General features: G+C 43.8%; 1 protein-coding gene across 2 annotated transcripts; it reads left to right on the top strand.

Annotated features, from left to right (window-relative positions):
* The first annotated feature begins 568 nt into the window (after positions 1-568).
* phactr4a (phosphatase and actin regulator 4a) lies at positions 569-17,583 on the top strand. Of its 2 annotated transcripts, XM_068575550.1 has the most exons (14): positions 569-929; positions 5,180-5,350; positions 5,437-5,517; positions 5,626-7,002; positions 7,681-8,052; positions 10,226-10,357; positions 10,856-11,402; positions 12,412-12,647; positions 13,352-13,514; positions 13,709-13,764; positions 15,341-15,402; positions 15,519-15,656; positions 16,092-16,168; positions 16,341-17,583. In XM_068575550.1, the coding sequence occupies exons 1-14, from the start codon at positions 872-874 to the stop codon at positions 16,354-16,356; spliced, it is 3,486 nt and encodes a 1,161-aa protein (XP_068431651.1). In that variant the 5' UTR covers positions 569-871; the 3' UTR covers positions 16,357-17,583. The 2 variants fall into 2 exon arrangements, with proteins under 2 accessions (XP_068431651.1, XP_068431652.1); XM_068575551.1 differs by lacking the exon at positions 10,226-10,357 and having other exon boundaries at positions 570-929.
* The last annotated feature ends 1,644 nt before the right edge of the window (positions 17,584-19,227 follow it).

The following is a 19,227-nucleotide window of genomic DNA, read 5'->3' as shown; positions in this document are numbered from 1 at the left end:
CACCCCTACTTTAAAACACCGTTGGATTTAAAAAAGAAGATATAGATATAGTATGTAAGAAGCAGATTTTTCCGGTTAAGGTTTTCTGAACTTGCTTTTTTTTTATAAGACACAGCTCCAATTGTGTATTTCCAAAACCGATGGCAAAAACAAGTTTTAATATAAAAATGTGTTCCCACATAGTGAAATCCAACTGGTGTAGTTGTAAAACAAAGTTGCTGAAATGTCATAAAAGTGTTATCAGTTCACACATGCATTTCATAGTTTAAAAGGACAAAACCCTGGAGAGTCATTAGACACCACCGCTGTGTCACTTCCGCTCCTCTGGCTTTGAGCTCCACCTTCGATCGGTTCACCTTCCACTTCTCCAGTTACCTCACCCTGCAGAGTCCGCCCCCTCGCCCTTCAGGGAGTAGTGTTTTGTCAGTCGGTAAAATGTTGCTAGCAGGGGGCCCACCACATTGCAAATCCCTCAAAGCTCGCCTGCTGTGAACTTTGCCCCGGAAAAAAAATCTGCTCTCTGGAATGAAAGGCATCTGCTGGATTACCTTATTGGCGTACCTTATTTATGAAGTCAGAGCTCCAAGAAGGGAGGGACCTAGAAACTTAGCGAGTATGTTTGTGTTTTAAAGGGAAAGAAGGAGGGAGGAAGCGGGGGAGAGACCAAATCACACGGGCTGAAGGGTGGGGGAGAGCAGGACCGTAAAGACGAGGGAGACTAAACGACTCAAGTGAGCAGTCGAGGCAGTCTTGAGTTACAGGAGCTCTATGTCTGGTTGGAGAAGAGCGAGGTGGCGTTAGGTTTTCCTCTCCTGCCTCTGGCCTCGGGAGAGGCAGGGCCCGGCAGGCCAGCTGGGACAGGAGCCGTAACATGGGACACACTGCTAGCAGTGAGACTGTGGCCCAGCAACCGGCCCAACACAACTGGGGTGAGTCAAAGACCAGAAGCTTGGCACTAAATGGTTGCCGTGAACGTGTTGACCGGTTTTTAGATGGGTAAACAAGCCTGGTTGGCACGCTCACAGTTGTGCCGAATGGAAAGCCAAGGTTTAAGGTGTTTTAAACGGCAGAGAGCGAGTCTCTAGAAGGTGGCAGGCACAGACGGGTATAGAAGAATGCGTGCAGATGGAATGTGGTGATTGTGAAATGTTCAAACCACACAAACATCTCTCTGTCTGCACTCAGCGTTCCTTCTCCCTCTGCACGCTTTTCTGAAGGAAAAAACAAGATTTGGGGGTAGAGGGCATCACCTGACACAGGCTCTCGCCGATATGGAGATGGTCGTTTTTTTTTTTATTATTCAAATGGCTTTGCTTCTGAAGTCATAATGTAGTCCACAGGTGTAAAGAGAACGTGTCTCTGGTTACGCTAATAACAGTGCAAATGTTTCAGAACCAGTTTTTGTTGTCAAAAGGTGGATCCTCTCTCAAAGGCTGTTTGTACACCTACAAATTTTCTTTTAATAGTACAGTTTGGAGCTATTGAGCAACTATATAAAACAGGCCACCTTCTCTCTAGCGCTATTCCACCGAATATCACGGTCTTAAATTGGTCATGTGGATTACGGCCTACTGTTTGTTAAGAGGAGCTGTTGACTCATTCGTTAGGGCCAATATTTGCTCTGTTTTACTCAAGGGATCCTGTTGAAACACTCCTCAACACTCTTTCCTCAATAAAACCAAAAGTAACATGAGCACAATCCTCTTTGCTGAATGTTTGCGCTGCATGCAGAATGTATTTTTGTTCTGTGCAGTCAATGTCATGTGATTGGCATGAGTCATATGGACGGCTTGACCGGAGGACTTCAAAGCATTGCGACAATGGCATTTCCAGAAGCCGACATGTTGCTACGACCGTCTTGGGTTTTGATGAAAGGAGCGTTCCTTGTTTGGAGTCATATAATATGCATACCTGAAGCCTGGGTATTCGTGTTTGATCTGAGCATTGTGAGCTTTTTCTTTCACCTCCCCTGTTCGGGGTCGTTGACTTTATAACTCTCCGGTGGTTCTGTGAAATGCAGCCGTCTCAGATTGTCATGCCCTGCTGTACAGGGTCACCGACATCACACTTTGCTTCTGTTGCAGCCGAGCAGTTTTCTCCCAGTTCACTGCCACACCCCCCCTTCTCCCAGTTTAACTCCCGCTGGTGTGTGGGTCAGAAATAGCTGTGAGGGCCAGTACGCTGCGTTCACTGACCTCTGTATGCCCACATTTTTGCATGGAATTTTACACATAGATGCAAAATAACATTTTGTGGAGGAGTTTTTCATGAACCAATATTGCTGCAACAGTGGGTCAAATATAGTTAAATCAGCACTTGGATATGTGACTAAACTGTGGGTGTATCAGGGCTGAAAAACACACACAATATTATTTAGTATCTGTCTGAACAGTCCTCAATAAAATACATTTATGCATACATGTGATGGATACATTTATTTTAACATGGCAAAACAGTGGTTAGAGGTAACGAACATGGATGTTCTTAGAGTAAGGAATATCAGACTGAGGATCGACATACAACCTAATCTGACCTGCTTTTCTGAAGCTTTGACATCTTTATCGGTAGCGTGAAGACAGAGGGCCGGTTAAAACGGAGGTCAAGGCTGAAGAGTACGCGTCTTTCAGTCCTGCCATGAGATACAAGATACGGAGTAGCATTGCAATAGTCGTATCATGTTTGTAGACAAGTTGTAGTCTGCCTGTTGATTGCGGTGTGGTGCTCTAGCTGTGTGCACTCATTGCTGTCGTAACAGAGTCAAACTGAACATGTTCACACTGACGGCAAAAAAAGTACAGATGTTTTGGATGGTTCTGGTCAGCAGTTGTCACCTCTGACAGATATAAGCATCCTATGTGAATGTCGACGTTATTGAAACGCAGCATTTTAAACCTGCAGTTTGAAAATGGACATGGTCACATGGCTCAAGATTGAAAACTTGCCAGGGAGATACAGGACTAGGTCATGACCTCCAGGGAGGATATTTATATATTGTTTTGTATGTTTGTCAGCAGGATAATGGAAAACCTACTGGCTCGATTTTCATGAAGCATGGTTCATGAATTAACTCATAAAATTGTGTGTGGGTCCTAATCGGGGAGCGGGCACACAAATAAGTTTTCACTGGCCTCGGTGGAGTTGTGCCCTCTCAGAGTGCATTAGAGATGCCTCGTCCTGCTCTCTACATACAACGCTCCTCCATCTCCGCCCAAATCACGTTACTTTGCCATGCAGCTGAAAATGAGGTAATGCGAGAATTTCAAGATGCTGTCATATCGCCCGACCTACTGTCTGTCAATATATTTTAATGACACAGGAAATGGAAGATGTGTGACTTAAAATGAAGTGCACCAACCTAACAGAGCCGGACACGCATGTATTTCATGAAAAGGCAAACTACACACATACAGTAAATTAGTTGCTCCTTAGTAATACCAGCTTAATTTCCAATACAACGGCATCACAAGAACTGTCAGTGATAGTGCTGTGTGTTTCAATTACAGCAGGAATTACAAGAGAAAGACATTTGGGCTGCCAAACTCTTATGGGCTTTTTTTGTATTCATGTTTTTTTATAATGCCTTCACTATTTTTTTTAATTGTCCTCGTAAAATGGACGGAGTTGTCTCATGACCTTGAGTATGCAGATATGGAAGTAACCATCTGCTAATATTACAAGTAAATCATTCAGTTATTGCATACATTTGCTTTTTTATCATAACTGGATGCGAGTGTCCCCATAACACGTCACCTTCACACCATCACATAATGCTCACTGTACCTGCTCTAAAGAGAGAAATCTGCTCACCTTTCTTACTGTACATTACATGGTGAACATGTGGTGAAGTACCCCTCCCTCCTGCCTGCACATACACCATGTAGCTGCCTTCGGTGGAGCTCTATACTTGCCTCCACGATGCAATGCGACTCATCACTCAAAAGTTTCAATAGTGGCTTCACACCCAGTTATTGCTGCCTTTTCAGAAGCACAAGACCAACGTAGGAATTTTTGAGTCATGGTTTCTGTCCCGTCACCGCTGTGTACTTACTTATCTGTTTAGTTCTGACATTGCTCAGTAATTGCACTGTTTTTAAAACTAAAATATCAAAACCTTTTGATAGTGTTGGTAAACCTGACGAATGCAGCAGATGTTCTATTCTAAACCATCAGCACTATGACAGAAATCTCATTAATTCACACAACCCTGTAAATAATACCAGAAGCAGCAGTGCACATGTTTTACTGTCTGGCTCTCATATGACAGCTGAGGCAGCCAAGTCAGTGAGTTAACTTTGGACCAGCCTTGTTTTTATGTTTGGTTCTTTTTTTATTATGACAAATGATTGAAGCAGTGGCTTAGAGGTGAGCGCTGCCCTCTGTCTGGTCATGCATCCCTGATCAGCAATCTAAACGCGTATCTGTTGAGTCACAAAAAAGGGACTATTTTGTTTTTATTTTAGATGATTGTCTCTGGATTCTCAAAATGAAAGATGCACCTCTTAAATTTAATATCTAATACATCTGGTTTGGCTTGTATACCAGTCAAGTCATGATGGTGTCATATCTGACTCATGTGTGGGAAATTGTTGTTTATATTTTTTAAACAAGAACAAGTGGCCTCGTGTTCAGGACTTTGTCACTCACCTGCACAGAACTGGACAACTTCTGAACTGTAGTGTTTGTTATAGCCACAGGCCACCAGCATTTACTTGTCATCCGGATGTGGTCATCTAGTGAGACCTGGAGATTAAATTCCAATGTGCCCAATTTGTAATGGAGGCGTGCCAAGAATGCTGTGGTCAGCCCAAATCATATCTTGGGTTTGTCAACATAGCTGGGACGTATCTGTTATATTCACATGAACACAATGAACTGACTTGTTCAAGACAATATGACTATATTAAATGTTTTATGAGCAATAGATTCTGAAGTGCATTATTATTGCATTAGTGTTCAGTCATAGCTTACATGTTACTGATGTGCCACCGTTCAAAGATACTGATATATTAATCTCTTTATGTGTTACGTTGTTTGCATTGATTTTGTTTTGGCCTCCTGTGAAGATAAACAAATACCTTCTAGAAAAAGAATAGGGCTTAACATTTGTGAAATACCTCTTGAAACATATTTTCCCCAAGTCAATCTGAATCATCTGTTTGCCGTTGTCATGTTCATGCAGACGATGAGGTCGACTTGCAACACGGCACGACAAAGGGGGAAGAAGGAAACTCTGGTGGGGGATCACCTCCAAGCAAACGTAAAGGCAAGTTCTCCAAAATGGGGAAGATCTTCAAGCCCTGGAAATGGAGAAAGAAAAAGCCAAGTGACAAGTTCACTGAAACGTCCATAGGTATGCTGCATACAAGAGCTTGCTATTGCCATCTCTTGTGTGCATTGCTTTATGCTGATTTCTTTGTCTATTTTATTTCTTTTCAGTTTTGGAAAGAAGAATTTCTGTAAGAAAAAGTCGCCAAGAGTTGGTTGCCAGAGGGGTTTTAAAGGATATCCCAGAAAATGGTAGGTCAGGCTTTAGTTCCATTTGTTGAAAAATATTCTACTGACGAATTGGCTCCATTTTTGATGACGCTAACTGTATTTTACTGCTTGTTTTTCTTGATGGGACAGAAAGCAATGTTAACCACTCCAAAGGTCGAGAAATAATGAAAAATGGGCACCCTGTGCCAATGGACATGGACAGGATGTCTGAACCAGGGGTGCGAGTGTCTCGAGGGGAATCTGACCTGAAGGTGAATGCCCTCCGGCCGCCCCAAGGAGATGAACGTCGAAGCAGAGTGCCGTCCGATGCCTCCCGTAGTAACCGGGCACCTCTGGATGTGGACACTCACGCACGTCTTGGTGTAGAAGTAGACAGACGAAGCCGTCTTCCATCAGATGTCGATAGGAGAGCGGGATCGTTACCCCGAGGACCTCCGCAGGATGATAGATACCGCAGAGAAGAGAGGCGAGATGGCAAAGATGACAGGGAGGACAGAGGAAGGAAGAACAGGGAAGACGTAGAAAGAAAGGACTGGCGAGAGGAAAAGGAAAGGGATGGGGGAGTTGACCGCAGAGAGAGGCGAGAATGGAAAGATGATAGAGAGAGGAAAGATGAAAGAACAGAGAGAGAGAATAGGGAGCGCAAGGATCGGGACGAGAGGGAGCGCAAGGATCGGGACGAGAGGGAGCGCAGGGATCGGGACGAGAGGGAGCGCAGGGATCGGGACGAGAGGGAGCGCAGGGATCGGGACGAGAGGGAGCGCAAGGATCGCGACGAGAGGGATCGTGACGAGAGGGAGCGCAGGGATCGTGACGAGAGGGAGCGCAGAGATCGCGACGAGAGGGAGCGCGACGAGAGGGAGCGCGACGAGAGGGAGCGCGACGAGAGGGAGCGCGACGAGAGGGAGCGCAGAGATCGCGACGAGAGGGAGCGCGACGAGAGGGAGCGCAGAGATCGCGACGAGAGGGAGCGCGACGAGAGGGAGCGCGGAGATCGCGACGAGAGGGATCGGAGAGATCGCGACGAGAGGGAGCGCAGAGATCGCGCCGAGAGGGAGCGCGGAGATCACGATGATGGAGAAAAAAGGGACGACAAAGATAAGGATCGACGGCTTGAGAGGGAAAGGAGAGAGAACAGAGATGACAGAAAAGATGAGAGAGAACTGGAAGACAGGGAGAGGAAAGACGTGCGAGGCGAAAGAGATGATAGGGATAGGAGAGATGACCGAGACAGGCGAGAAGGAGACTGGGCCAAAAGGAATGAAAGAGAGCGACGAGATGAGCGGGAAAAGAGGGAGGAGAAGGATAGAAGAGAGAAGCCAGAGCCTCAGCGGCCTGTGAATGACAGGCGGGATATTGTCAGGCCCGTCTCTGAGATGGACTTGCGGCCTACCCTACAGAAGGCCTCCTCAGAGGACAACAAGAGGACTCGCGCAGTCTCAGAGGCTGACAAGAGGACTACTCTGCCCAGATACAGCCAGGCTACAGAGTTCAGAGAACGCTCAGGTAAGAGCCGTCCCTTGCTTGAATGACACCAGCTTACCAGCGAGTGACATTCAACTCTTATGGAAGTCAAACAGCCTAAACTCTCAAAATTCACAAAACTCAATTAAATTCACCATACGTCTGATATTGCTTCAGCTGGAGTTTGAGATTTGTTTTTATCGTACGCTGCGTTGTTTTCGACGAAGCATTTCTCGTTTTATTGGCATCAATAATACTGACTCCTTTTTTTCTTTGTTACTGGGAACCGTTTTCCCAGGAAATAGTCAGTGAATGTTTTGCTGTGAGGAAATGCTACCATGTGTGCAAACCCAAGTCTCCTGATGGTGCTGTAACGACACTTTTGGGTAAATGATTGAACTGTATTTCTGACAGGATTTATGAAGCCAACAAAATCTAAATCTGAAAAGCTCAACAAACTGAAACTATCTATCAAGCTTTGACACTGCAGAATCTGCAGATGCTGCATTCATTTACATCTTGATCCATGTCTGCTGTACGTGAACCGTACTGATATATGGTACCTCTCATCCTTTAATATCTGCTTTTTTACAAGGTTCACGAACGGCACATATTTTTCCTCAGTATGTCACTGTATGTGGTTATCCTTTTGAGAAATGGCAGGAATTGTTTGTTGGGATGTTTCCTCTAATTCTGCGATTGTGTGTGCGCCCTCTGTAGAGTCTGTTGGCATCCGCTTTGTCACCGACCCTCGTCCACCAAAAGACTCTCAGCATGAACTCCCATCTGGCAAACAAGCTCTGCTACCTCCTAAATTTCTTACTGCAGCTTCCACTGAGTCTGACAGGAGTCCCGCCCCCTCTTCTTCGGCTTCATCCTCCTCTTCCACCTCGTCCTCCTCCTCTGTTGCTGTAGCTGTGGTCAAGCCTCCGCGGACGGTCTCCCTCATAGCTGAGGACCCACCTCGACCCCCTATAGCTGCTCCTTCCTCACCTGACTCTGTAACGCCGCCGCCTGTCCCTCCCCACGCCAAGCAGGGTCCTGTCCCTCCACCCAAACCCAGCAACCGCAACAGCAACCCTGCACTATTTGGTAAGTTTGCTTGCGTCGTAGTTTGAGCATGAGCCTCCATCTATAAACAGCTGGTCTTTGTGTATTTTTAGAATTGTAATCCAAAATGAATGTTACAGGACTATAATTTTGCCTGTGTATTCAGTTTTTGAGAAACAGTTTTATGAAATTGCATGTCGAAGGGATTTAAATAATGACCTCCAGAGAGGGCCATATACCTCTTTGCCATCTATTGGTGGAGAGCTTCATGAACCCGTGGGACACCCTGCTGGTTCACCAGGCAGCTAACTCAGGTGTCAGTGTCACATGCTGTAGCAGTCTCAACGTAGTGAATCAGCTGAGTTTAACATCTTAATGTTATTCTTTTACGACCATGTGCAAAGTAATTCCTTAGCAATGTTCATGGTTGGAGAAATTGATCCTGAAATATTCTTCTTTCAATCATTTACACCTTAATTTAAAAAGTAAAAAGAGTTGTGAAGTGTCAAATAAATGTTGGGATTTCCCGATTTGCCATCTTTGGTTAGTGTGTGAATTAAGGAAGTGAGGAAGATCGTCTAGGTGGTGCGAGACCCCTGTACTGGAGTAGTGTGGCAGCGAGCAGATGCAGAAAATAAATCTTTTTTGAGTCTGAGGAAGTTGCTGACGGCTATATTTGGTCTTTGCGTTTTTGGTACGATGGTACAACTAACTTTCTTTGGGACTAAAACTTGTGAATATGCTGCTGTTGACTCTATTTTGAGCCTCACAGTGAGGCTGCTGCTTGTTGCTGTGTTGGTGTTTTCCTGTGTGTTGCCAGTATCCACTTTCAGTGTGTACAGCCACCAGTTTCTGGAGAAAAAACATGCACCGGCTTGTCTTTACGTCATTTATATGCAGTGCCAGCAATACTTCCCTGGAGGTTAAGTTGACACTGATTGTCTTTAAGTATCTCATATTCTTTGTCCCAGGGTGCCACCGCTGCTTTTGTTTACGGCCCATCCCGACACTGTGTGTATGTGGCGGTGACACATTCCACAACCATTTGTCAGGCGAGGTTTCTATACACGCGTTGCTTCTTTCATTCACAGTCTGCACAGAGCAGCTTACTGTCTCTCGGAGATTACTGGGGCTGCCAACTGAAAGTTGATGAGTGGAATCACGCATCAGTGACCTCTCCGGCAAGGTTAGATTCATCAAGAACTAGTTGCGCTTGTAAACAATGTAATCAAACGCATTGGTTGTATAGCTTTAAACGATTATGAGCTGGGAGCAGGGGGCCTCGTGAGAGACGGTACAGCGAGCACTGAAGGCCTCCTCCCGAAGCGCCGAGGTCACAGCCAGTACTGAGAGACACTTTCATCTTGGGGGTCGAACTCGAGCCGGTTGTGGTGAACGGCCACAGAGTGAGCGTTTCCCCTCGTGGGATTCCTTCACGCTGAGTGGACGTCCTTGACCAGCCAAGTTGGATCCCCTGAGCTGACTGTGCAGACTCCACCCAAGTGTGAAACACATTTTCAGCTCATTATGAAACTTTGGGGTGCTGAATTTTAACTCTGGCCTTCTGCCCTGCTGCCCTGAAACTCATGCCGATGGATTTTCAGATTGCCAGGTAGTCTGTATGAGATTAATAAGTAAAATCTTCGTATTGATCTTGGCAATTGGAGTGGTCCAATCCTCTGTTTTTTAACCTTTCTTTTGGATATTGCAATATTGAGTTTGATATAGTGAACACAAAAATAAAAAATAAATCAACTTGCCAGTGCTCTCTCGTGGAGAAACACTGTACTTTGAATTCATTCAACCTAGTTTGACATTTCTATACTGCAAATTCCTGACATGTACACTGATACAAATTTCTGCAAACTGCTGATTTATCTCTCTCTTTAACACAAATGAACATTGTCTCCCTGTGATTCATTCCCTGGAAGGCAATCGTTTTACTATAATGAATGATCAGGAATTTCAGAAAAACTTAATTACGTGTCAATAGGAAAAATGGTACTTTATGGTACCAGCATAATGAGTCATATCTAGTGCTCAGAATTAATCCTTCACAGAGGCTGTTTAACATCGAGGGAGGGATGTGTAGTCTGCTTCTGGATAGTGTCAAACCAAGACGAGCGTTATCCAAAACCACCATCTTGAGTCAATCTCCCAGCTTGGAATTCAAACCTCAGCCCCTATCCCTGACATCTCCACTCATTTTTGCCAGCTTCCTCATTAAACAGGGGCTCTAAGGTCAGGCAGCCCTGTTACTGGACCAGCTGGAGACGTCAGAGTGAGCTCGGCCTCTACCTTTCTCTCCCCGTACACCTGCGGCACAGAGCTGTCCAGGCCCGCTCAGGTACCCAGCGGAGTGCCAGATCTCAATCCATCTTAACGGACGCTGCACATTGGTTGCATCAATTCACCCCTCGATAGCCTACGGAGTAGCTCACCTCCGTTCTAACATCAATACTGCAAGCATGTGTGTTGCAGTTTGAATTTAACCCTCACTGCTGCAAGAAAACATTGCATGGAAGTTGGATGACATTTAATCTGCTGGAGTGCATTAAACGTGTTTGTTGATCCGGTGAATGTTACTTACAGACTGTTGATTAATGTGTGTGTTCGTGTGTTTGTCACCCTCCATTGACTCAGAACCAGCTCAGCAGCAACATCTTTTCCCCACAACTAAAGCTGTTATTGACATATTTGCTTTTATTTGTGCTTGGTTTCGTTATTAATACATAACTTCAGACTGAATGTGTGCATCTTCATGTTCTGGAGGTCATGTTTGTAAGACTCATCCTGTACAACATGTATTGATTTCTGCTGTTTTTTTTTTCTTTTTCTTTAACAGCTGAGCTCTCGCAGCCTGGCAGTGGCGTCATCATAGTTCCAGCACATGCTAAGCGCTCGCCACCGACGCCACCAAAGAGGATGACCCCTGTCACCAAACGCCACGCTGTGGACCCGGAGCCTCCCGCCACTAACCCAGATTCTACCCCTCTACCGGCGCCCCCTGCTGGAGATAGCAATGAGGACAAGGCAAATGCAGCAGCAACTCAAACCTTCATTGAGTCTCTGCCTTCACCGCCGACCCACATACCGCCATCTCCTCCCAGGGTTCAGTCGCTCCAGCCACCCATCAACTCTTCCTCTGGTCCCGTGCCCACTGTGCAGACCGATCCCCCAAGCCCGACCACCGAGCCTCCCAGCCAGCTCCCAAACATCCCCCTACACATCCTCATCCAGAGAGCTCTGGCCAGTCCATGCCCGGCTCAGCCCAACCCCGACGGCTCCCAGAGGGCCCACTCACTGCTCTTTGAGTCTCCTCCAGATTTCCTCAACGAGACGGGCGGTAACTCGCGGCACTCTCTCCCGGTCACCATTGAACCTCTACGGCTGTAAGTGTACCACAAGCTGGGCATTACATTCTTATATGAGAACATATCATTCAAGTTTATAAAGCCTTTCTGATGGTAAATGCATGTAATGTCACCATGAGGGTTAGCTATTGACAATTGTACGTTTAGTAACCGGGCATACTGTGCAGTTAGTTTTAATTGGGATATGAGATCCTAAATAAACAATCTTTATTCTAGTTCACAAAACGTAGTTAATTACTGAGCAACTATTTTGATAACTAAAATGTGTCTGTCCTTTTTCAAGAAATTACAAAAACGGAGAAATTCACTGTTTTTCTTAGCCTTTTATAATGGTTAACTCAATATTATTGGGTTTTGCAATGTTGATTTGACAAAAGAAGTCTTTGTTCGAGAAATTGCCCTATTGTATCACAATTTTTTTATTTTATAGAAATGAATAAGTGGTTAATCAAGTAACATGGTTGCATGTATGCTTTTTGAGTAGTTTTTTTTAATGACTTACTGCATTTGGATTGCTCCCTTAAGAAATGTATTTATTTAATTGATATGTTTAATACGTTCAATACGCTTTTTTATTATTTGGTTAATTTGCAAGACACAGCAGAAATCTCTGAGCTGTCCTTTGGCATTGTATGTTTTATAATTGGATTTGTAATTACTCTCAGATTTGCTCAACCTCATTTTAAGTACATCTTTCTAACTAAAAAAAGACACATTTTCTGGGCTCTTGACCTGAAGGTAATCTGTTGCTCCACCGCTACAAGCAGGAGCTCAACACTCTTCCGTCAGCCGAATAAGGATATTGTAGAATTGTATCTTGTGAATCTCTTCTGCAAATTGAGCTTTCTTCCCTCACCTGGCAAAATGGCTGCAAATAGCCTGCGACTGTACTCGTCCTCACACCAGTTGAACACTGCGGCTACAATAAGCCTAAAATTATTGCAGTTCATTCTCACACTTGGACATGACAGAAAAATGACTGAATTTGAGAACCTTCAGCTCTCTCACCGCTTGCACTTGTTTACAGGCAAGAGGACGATGACTTCGACATAGAGGAGGAGATGCGGAAGCTTCACCCTCACAGGCCTCCTCGCCAGCCTGAGCTGGAGCCCCGCAGCAGGAGGGGTTTAGTGGACCTCAGAGTGAGTGTCATCCATGAGGGTGGAGGCCCCGGGGACAGCGAGGAGTCGGACTCTGACGGCCCCATCCTGTACAGAGATGAAGACGACGAGGAGGACGACGACGACGACGAAATCCCTCCAAGTAAGTTGGTCTTTCTCGTGCTGCTACTTTTCAAATCACGTATGTGAGACCGTAGATGTGTGTGCCCTGGTTAAAAATACAATTGAACTAGTTAGTAGTTAGTTTTTAAATGCACTTTGTCTTTCATCTCTTGCGATACTTGAAATTCCCTGATCAGTTTCAACTTATAAAACATTTTTTTTATTGTTACTGATTTATTATTGTACTCTTCCCAGTTTGTGAAATGTAAAATCCTCGATGCTTTTCTAGGTCATTTTGACAGAACATCAAGTGTCTTTGGGTTTTGGACCGCTTGTCAGACAAATCAAGCTTTTTGAGGATTGGACTCTTACTTTAGAAGACCTATCAAATTGTTCTAGGCATCATTTCCCTCAAGTATCTGAAGGCTAAGTGGATCTTAAAATCCATGTTCCCAACCTTCGTAAACTTCAGAGGCGTTTCCCGAAAGCAGTTGAAGGCCATGATGGAAATGATGGTATAATAACGAGGCCTCTTACAGACTTGTAGGTGACAAAAAGCTTCCTCAGAAGCTCTGGAACCTGCAGGAGTTTTTACGTTTGTTTCTCATTGTTAAGTTCCTTTTTTTCCTTCTTTTTCTTGAGTCAACACTACTGTTCTATGTTGAAATGGTGCTTGATTGAAAATGGGTGATTGTGTTTCAAATGTAAAACCATGGCTGTATAAAAATATCTTATGTGTTGCAGGTGGGCTGGCAAGCCGTGTGAAGAGGAAAGGCACGTTAGCCTTGAGGCAGGAGAGGCGCGAGAGAGAGGAACGGGAATCTCAGGAGAACCAGGACAGCATGAGCTGGCAAAGCAAGGAGCAGTGGACGGCAGTGAGGAACAAGATCAGTTCGGCACTGACGAGGTAAAACGACCCACACAATATCCGCTCACGTGGATGATTTATATAGTCATCGTAAAAAATGGACGTGGCAAGTCACTGTCATCCATCTGATGTAATGGCTGATGCAACTTTACAGATTTCATCCATTATTTATAGTGCAAGTTATATTGCTTGAGGCTAGCCAAACGGTAGTCAACCGTGGTTTGTGTCTTCAGGCGGCTGAGTCAGAGACCATCAGCAGACGAGTTGGAGCAGAGGAACATCCTTCAAGGTGAGACTCTCCCTTCATCACTCATTTCTTCATTTAGGTGTGTTTACTTGCATTCTCTGCACCACAAGGTCTAAAAGCAGCCTCTTCATTTTTCTTTCATCTTGGCTGAAATCAATAGTTTACATGAATCATTTGCCGACTGGCTAATGTGTTTTTTTTCCTCTCCTTCTCGCCTCAGGCATATTGATGGTCACTAGCCACACAGCACTTTGCACAATATTGGTGGTGATTTCACTTTATTAAGATAATGGATCTCATTTGAATAATGGTGCTCGAGGGGCCAGACATATAAACCATGCATACGCACTAAAACACCACACTGCGTGGGGAAAACTGATTTCTAAATCACAGGAGATGTGTAGCTGTTTTTTTCCCCATAACATGTCACCGTTCAGAAGAGTAGAAAGAAGAAATACAAATGTGGGTGTTTATTTTACTGCTTTATCTGTTTGCACCTGTAGATTTCTTCATAATTTATGGGGCAGTGGGTGAACCGAAATGATCTTACTTCAGTGAGATCACAATTTTATTTAAGTAAGCATTTGATAATGGCTAAGTTAAATATTAAATATAAACCAACCATTTGCAGTAGAGTGTGAAAATCCATAATTTGATATGATTATATAATTACAGTCTCATATTAAACACGGAGCACTGGTACCAGATTGGTACCAAGTATCCACCAATGGGTCGTGGGAAAAAAACTCATTTTGGTGCACCCCTAATTCATATGTATCGTTATAATAGTCAGATCTTTTCTTTAATAGAAAAGTGTATGTTTATACATATGAGAGCAGAATTGGAGGTCATTTTATTCTATGCTATGTATGTTATTGATTGAACTATTCTTTAATGATATATAACAATGTATTTATTGGTGTATTTTTTTCAAAAGTATTTATTTATTTATTGATCATTATCTATGTAAAAGAATGACTTGTTTCTCACTCAAGCGGCGATGATTAAAACAAGTCACCGGTCACGGCCAATCGGTTAACAACCAGCTGGTTTTGATTGGCTGCTTCTCTCTAACATTCATGCATGGCTTTAAAAGCAAAGTAGACGTATGCATGTTCATAAATATGCATATGTGCTCTTTTTGTCTGAGTTCCAGTCTGACTACACAATGTTTTAAGTGTCTGGCTCCAGGTGTTGAAAATGTACTCGTTCTCCTGATGCATTTGTAAAACACAGTAAATACTTTAACTCTATGAGCAGAGCACTGCACCTGCAGACTGAGTGTAGTGAATTCCAACCGACGCTGACACATCGTTGCAGCATCACTATCATCCAAAGTCGGAGCCCAGAAATTGAGCATTAACGTCGTCCTTCTCAGAATCCGTCAACACATTTTTATCCAGGACTCGTCCCAGCCCCACACTGTGGCTCTCCTGTCCTCAAATGACTCGGCCCAGACGACGCTTCGCACCCGCGCTAAAACAAAGCAGCGCCTTGTGCAGAACACAGCGACTATTAAAGATTTTGTTTCCGCGGCGTGCTGACGGCAGCTCGGGTGAAATCTACCTGACTGGCTGCAGTGTCTCCCTCTCTCATGGAATGTCTTTTCTTCCTGCAGCCAAGAATGAAGATGATCGACGAATGGAGCGATCCGAGATCAAACGGAGGCTAACGAGAAAGGTCAGGATGCAACGAAGTACCTTTTTGTTTGACGCTTGCAGGTTATCGTTATTATTGTGAACCATAGCACCTGAAACAGCTCTGACTACACACACTCCTGTTCACTCTTTCCTCAGCTGTCCCAGAGACCCACGGTGGCTGAGCTCCAGGAGAGGAAGATCCTGCGTTTCCACGAGTACGTCGAGAGCACCCACGCCCACGACTACGACCGGCGAGCGGATAAACCGTGGACCAAGCTCACGCCTGCTGACAAGGTGAAACGCAACACCTTTCTTTCACGCAGGGCTCCTGTGGCTTAGAGCTTCTTAGCACAGAGCGAGCCTAAGCGCTGTGCGTTTTTTAACAGCTGAGGATTTGCATTCCAAGCAGATTCAGTGTGGAGGAGGAATCCCAGGAATGCAATACGGACGCCGCTTAATGGCGGGGCCCAATATTACCAAGTGAATCACCTGGTCCAGTAAAGCTCAAAAAAATGTGTAACAACAGGAATATGCTGGAAGTGACATGTGTTTTATTTGGACTAACAGTAAAAAAAAAAAACTTTCTTTTTTAAGTTTGTCAGGAGCATTAAGAGACAAAACTAATGTAAACATGTACGTCGCTTTGATCACAGCTTCGCCCCTGGCTATAAATGGATAAAAGCTTTCTCCGCTGAAGTGCTGTTTTCTTTCTTTCATGTCTCTTCTCAGGCGGCCATCCGCAAGGAGCTCAATGAATTCAAGAGCTCAGAGATGGAGGTTCACGAAGAAAGCAGGATCTACACCAGGTCAGACTTGTGTACAGCGCCCATCAATAATTCACCTCAACTGTCGTTTTTTTTCCAGCAGTCATCAATACTTTATTAGATATATTATCTCTTTTGAAGTTTTTCCTGAAGATGTTTGCAGCCAAGAAAGGTCTAAAATAACCTCTTTACCGTTTCCCTCTTTTTCTACCAGGTTCCATCGGCCTTAGCGCGTCCATGCTGACCAGTAAAGCACTTAGACTGGAACCAGTGAGGAGTTACTAGTCCCTCTCGTTCGCTGTGAACAGAGCATGTGGTCCATTCGGTCCGTTTTTCCTGACTGCTTGCTCATCTGCTTCAGCTGAAGACCCCACTGTCGCTGATAACTGGAACCAAAGCGTAATATGCCACAAAACAGTTGAACCTACGGATGTTTCTCAGAGAGACTCCAGTTCTTAAACCGAGGAGTTCAGCACGGGAGGAGTTTTTCGGCGCGTCCGAGACGGAGGTGCTGTGTGCCAACACTGAAACGGGGAGAACCGTTTAATATCCTCTGCGGGGGGGCTCAGAGCGAGTTGGATTGAAATGAAAGGAAAACTGTCAGAGGGTTATCGCAGTGTGTCCCTCAGGGGAAACTAATCTCCCCATGCCTTCACCTGCCTTTTATATTTTCTATCTTTCTTGCAAAACAGGAAGACTATGCACATAACCGAGATCCCTGTAGCTCACGACACTCTTAACACTGAACTTTCTATTAAATCTAAACTTTGTCTATGTACATGTACGCGTTAGGTACTACACATGTCTACTCCGCAACCAGCCTTAACATGATCTCACATACTGTGATTTAAGGTTCAGACAAAATGTGAAAAACTTGCCTCCAGCGTTGTTCTTTCTATGTAAAACTCAGTTGTAGCTCTATTTGAATCAAAGGTTTGAGTCTCGTGTTTAGACCCCCTCTAGCGCAGATTCCGACCTAATATCTGAAAATGTGCGTTTTACTGTATTTTCTTGATCATTTAAATGATTCTCATGGAGCACGTATCACTAGAATATTTTTTTCTAATAAGGCACTTTACGTTCCTTAATTGGGTGTGTAGAGAATTAAAAAGTTCCGAGCCTATAATCCTGTTCAAATTGATTTATTCAAGCAGGAAAATGTACATATTTTTATTTTCCCGGCTTGTTTTATGGTACTTTATATATGCAAGTCCATAATTGGCTGCAATTTGTATAGATCAATTAAGTAGATGTGATTGACTTTATATTGTACATCCACAGTAATGCTCAGTATGTTTTAATTGTAAAGTATTTCTTAAATGTATTTCCAAGTAGTAATGGTACAAAATGTTTTTTTTCTTTTTTTTTTGATACAGATAACTTTAAAACATTTTTTGCAAAGCACACTGGATAAATGAACAACACACTACGGAAATTAAAATAACCTGTGATTTTCATTTCAATATGGCGTGATTCTTCGAGCTTGCCCACTCTTCTTCTTCATCGTCTTCATCTTCATCATCTTCTTCTTCTTCTTCTTCTTCATCATCTTACATCCGTTGGGGAAATAACAAATTTTGAGGTCGACTCGTATTCTCCAAACTCCAGGACTTTCTCGCAGACATTTTGACTACTTTATGAACGCTTTATGTAAGTCTGCATTTCTGCAGACTTTGCACTCGGGAATTACCCACAATTCATAGCAATGTGATGTTAATCACGGGGTTACAAGCGTAAGCATTGGGACGTGTTAAAAAAGAAAAAAAAAAAAAAGGACAGGTAAACCAAGAGACGACACATGGAACACTCACAACGAGAAGGATTAAAGATGGAGCATGAAAACATGAAATCAGAAGAAACGGAGGCAGAAATTATATTCCACTGATTTATTCATCAAACATTTCATTTTGTCATTAAAGCAGTTGTCGAAAAGAAATACATTGTTTGAAATTACTCCTCATAAAATCCTGGAAGACGATCATATCGAGGAGAAAAGACTAGACTTTTATGTTATGTAATCTATTGCAAGTGCTGTCCCATTCATACCATTTCAAGCCCTTACTGCCTCTCACACTCGACCATTTACCAGCTGAGATAAGTCCCTGAGTGTTCAGGCTTTAAGGCTTCGGGGCGGGCGGGTGAGGGCATAAAGATTGCGTCTAAGTGAATGACATGTACATGGCCTCTTAAAATGACCAGATGAGGGCAGTGTTCTATAAAATGTGCAGATTAATTAACAGACCACTTTCCACCGTCCAATAATATGATCCGAGAGGGAGAAAACCCATTTTATCAGACTCTGTTCTTCCCTCATAAGGTGGTGGACATGCGTGAGAAGTGCACCTGCCATCCAGTTGTTTGTCCCTTTCCGCTCCCCCGGGATGCTAATTAGCCGCAAATGCACATGGAGTCGGTCAACAGGAAACCAGCTATCCTCCACTTAGTGTTCAGACATTACCTGAATGTCAAACGATTATCAAGACGATTAGAGTCATTCACCTTTTAATCTGATTAAATGTTTTAGTATCCTCCGCTTTAGAACGAGACTAGTAAGTCCCGATGAGCAATAGCAGGTGTTTAGGTACAAAAAAAGTACATTATTACTCCGTTTTTTTAATGAGAGATGAGAAACAAATATGTTTACAAGGCAAACAAAAAAGTATGCCTGGTCTTGTGGTCATTGTAACAAAGCTGTGTGCCGTCATACAGCTGCTCTAAATGATCTGATTGAACACTAAAATGTAACATTTTCTTCAATTTTGACCCTTTTAAAATGGTCACATTTAGTTTTGTTCTCGATATTGCTATTCATTGACTTTTAATTAAATAAAAAAAATCATTCTAACACGTCCATATGTATCATACTGTCGTACTCCTCACATGCTATCACAGGCAACTTGGACTACCTCGGAGTGAGAGGTGCCCGGCCTGATAAACCACATCACCCCAGAGCTCATATTGAATCTCACTGTGGGTAATCGTGAGTAATAATGTCAAACCAGGAGTGATTAAATGCAAATCCACGAGTCCCCATTTGATTAATTTCCTCCCTCGTCTTCATCTCGTTTCCATTCACGACACATCCTCAACTTGAATCATTC

Source organism: Clinocottus analis, unplaced genomic scaffold (genome assembly GCF_023055335.1).
Source record: "Clinocottus analis isolate CAN_PGR_092001 unplaced genomic scaffold, fCliAna1.0.p SCAF_14, whole genome shotgun sequence".
Taxonomy (NCBI): Eukaryota; Metazoa; Chordata; class Actinopteri; order Perciformes; family Cottidae; genus Clinocottus; species Clinocottus analis.
The sequence above is the reverse complement of the archived record's forward strand: the minus strand, read 5'-3'. Positions and strand labels throughout refer to the sequence as shown.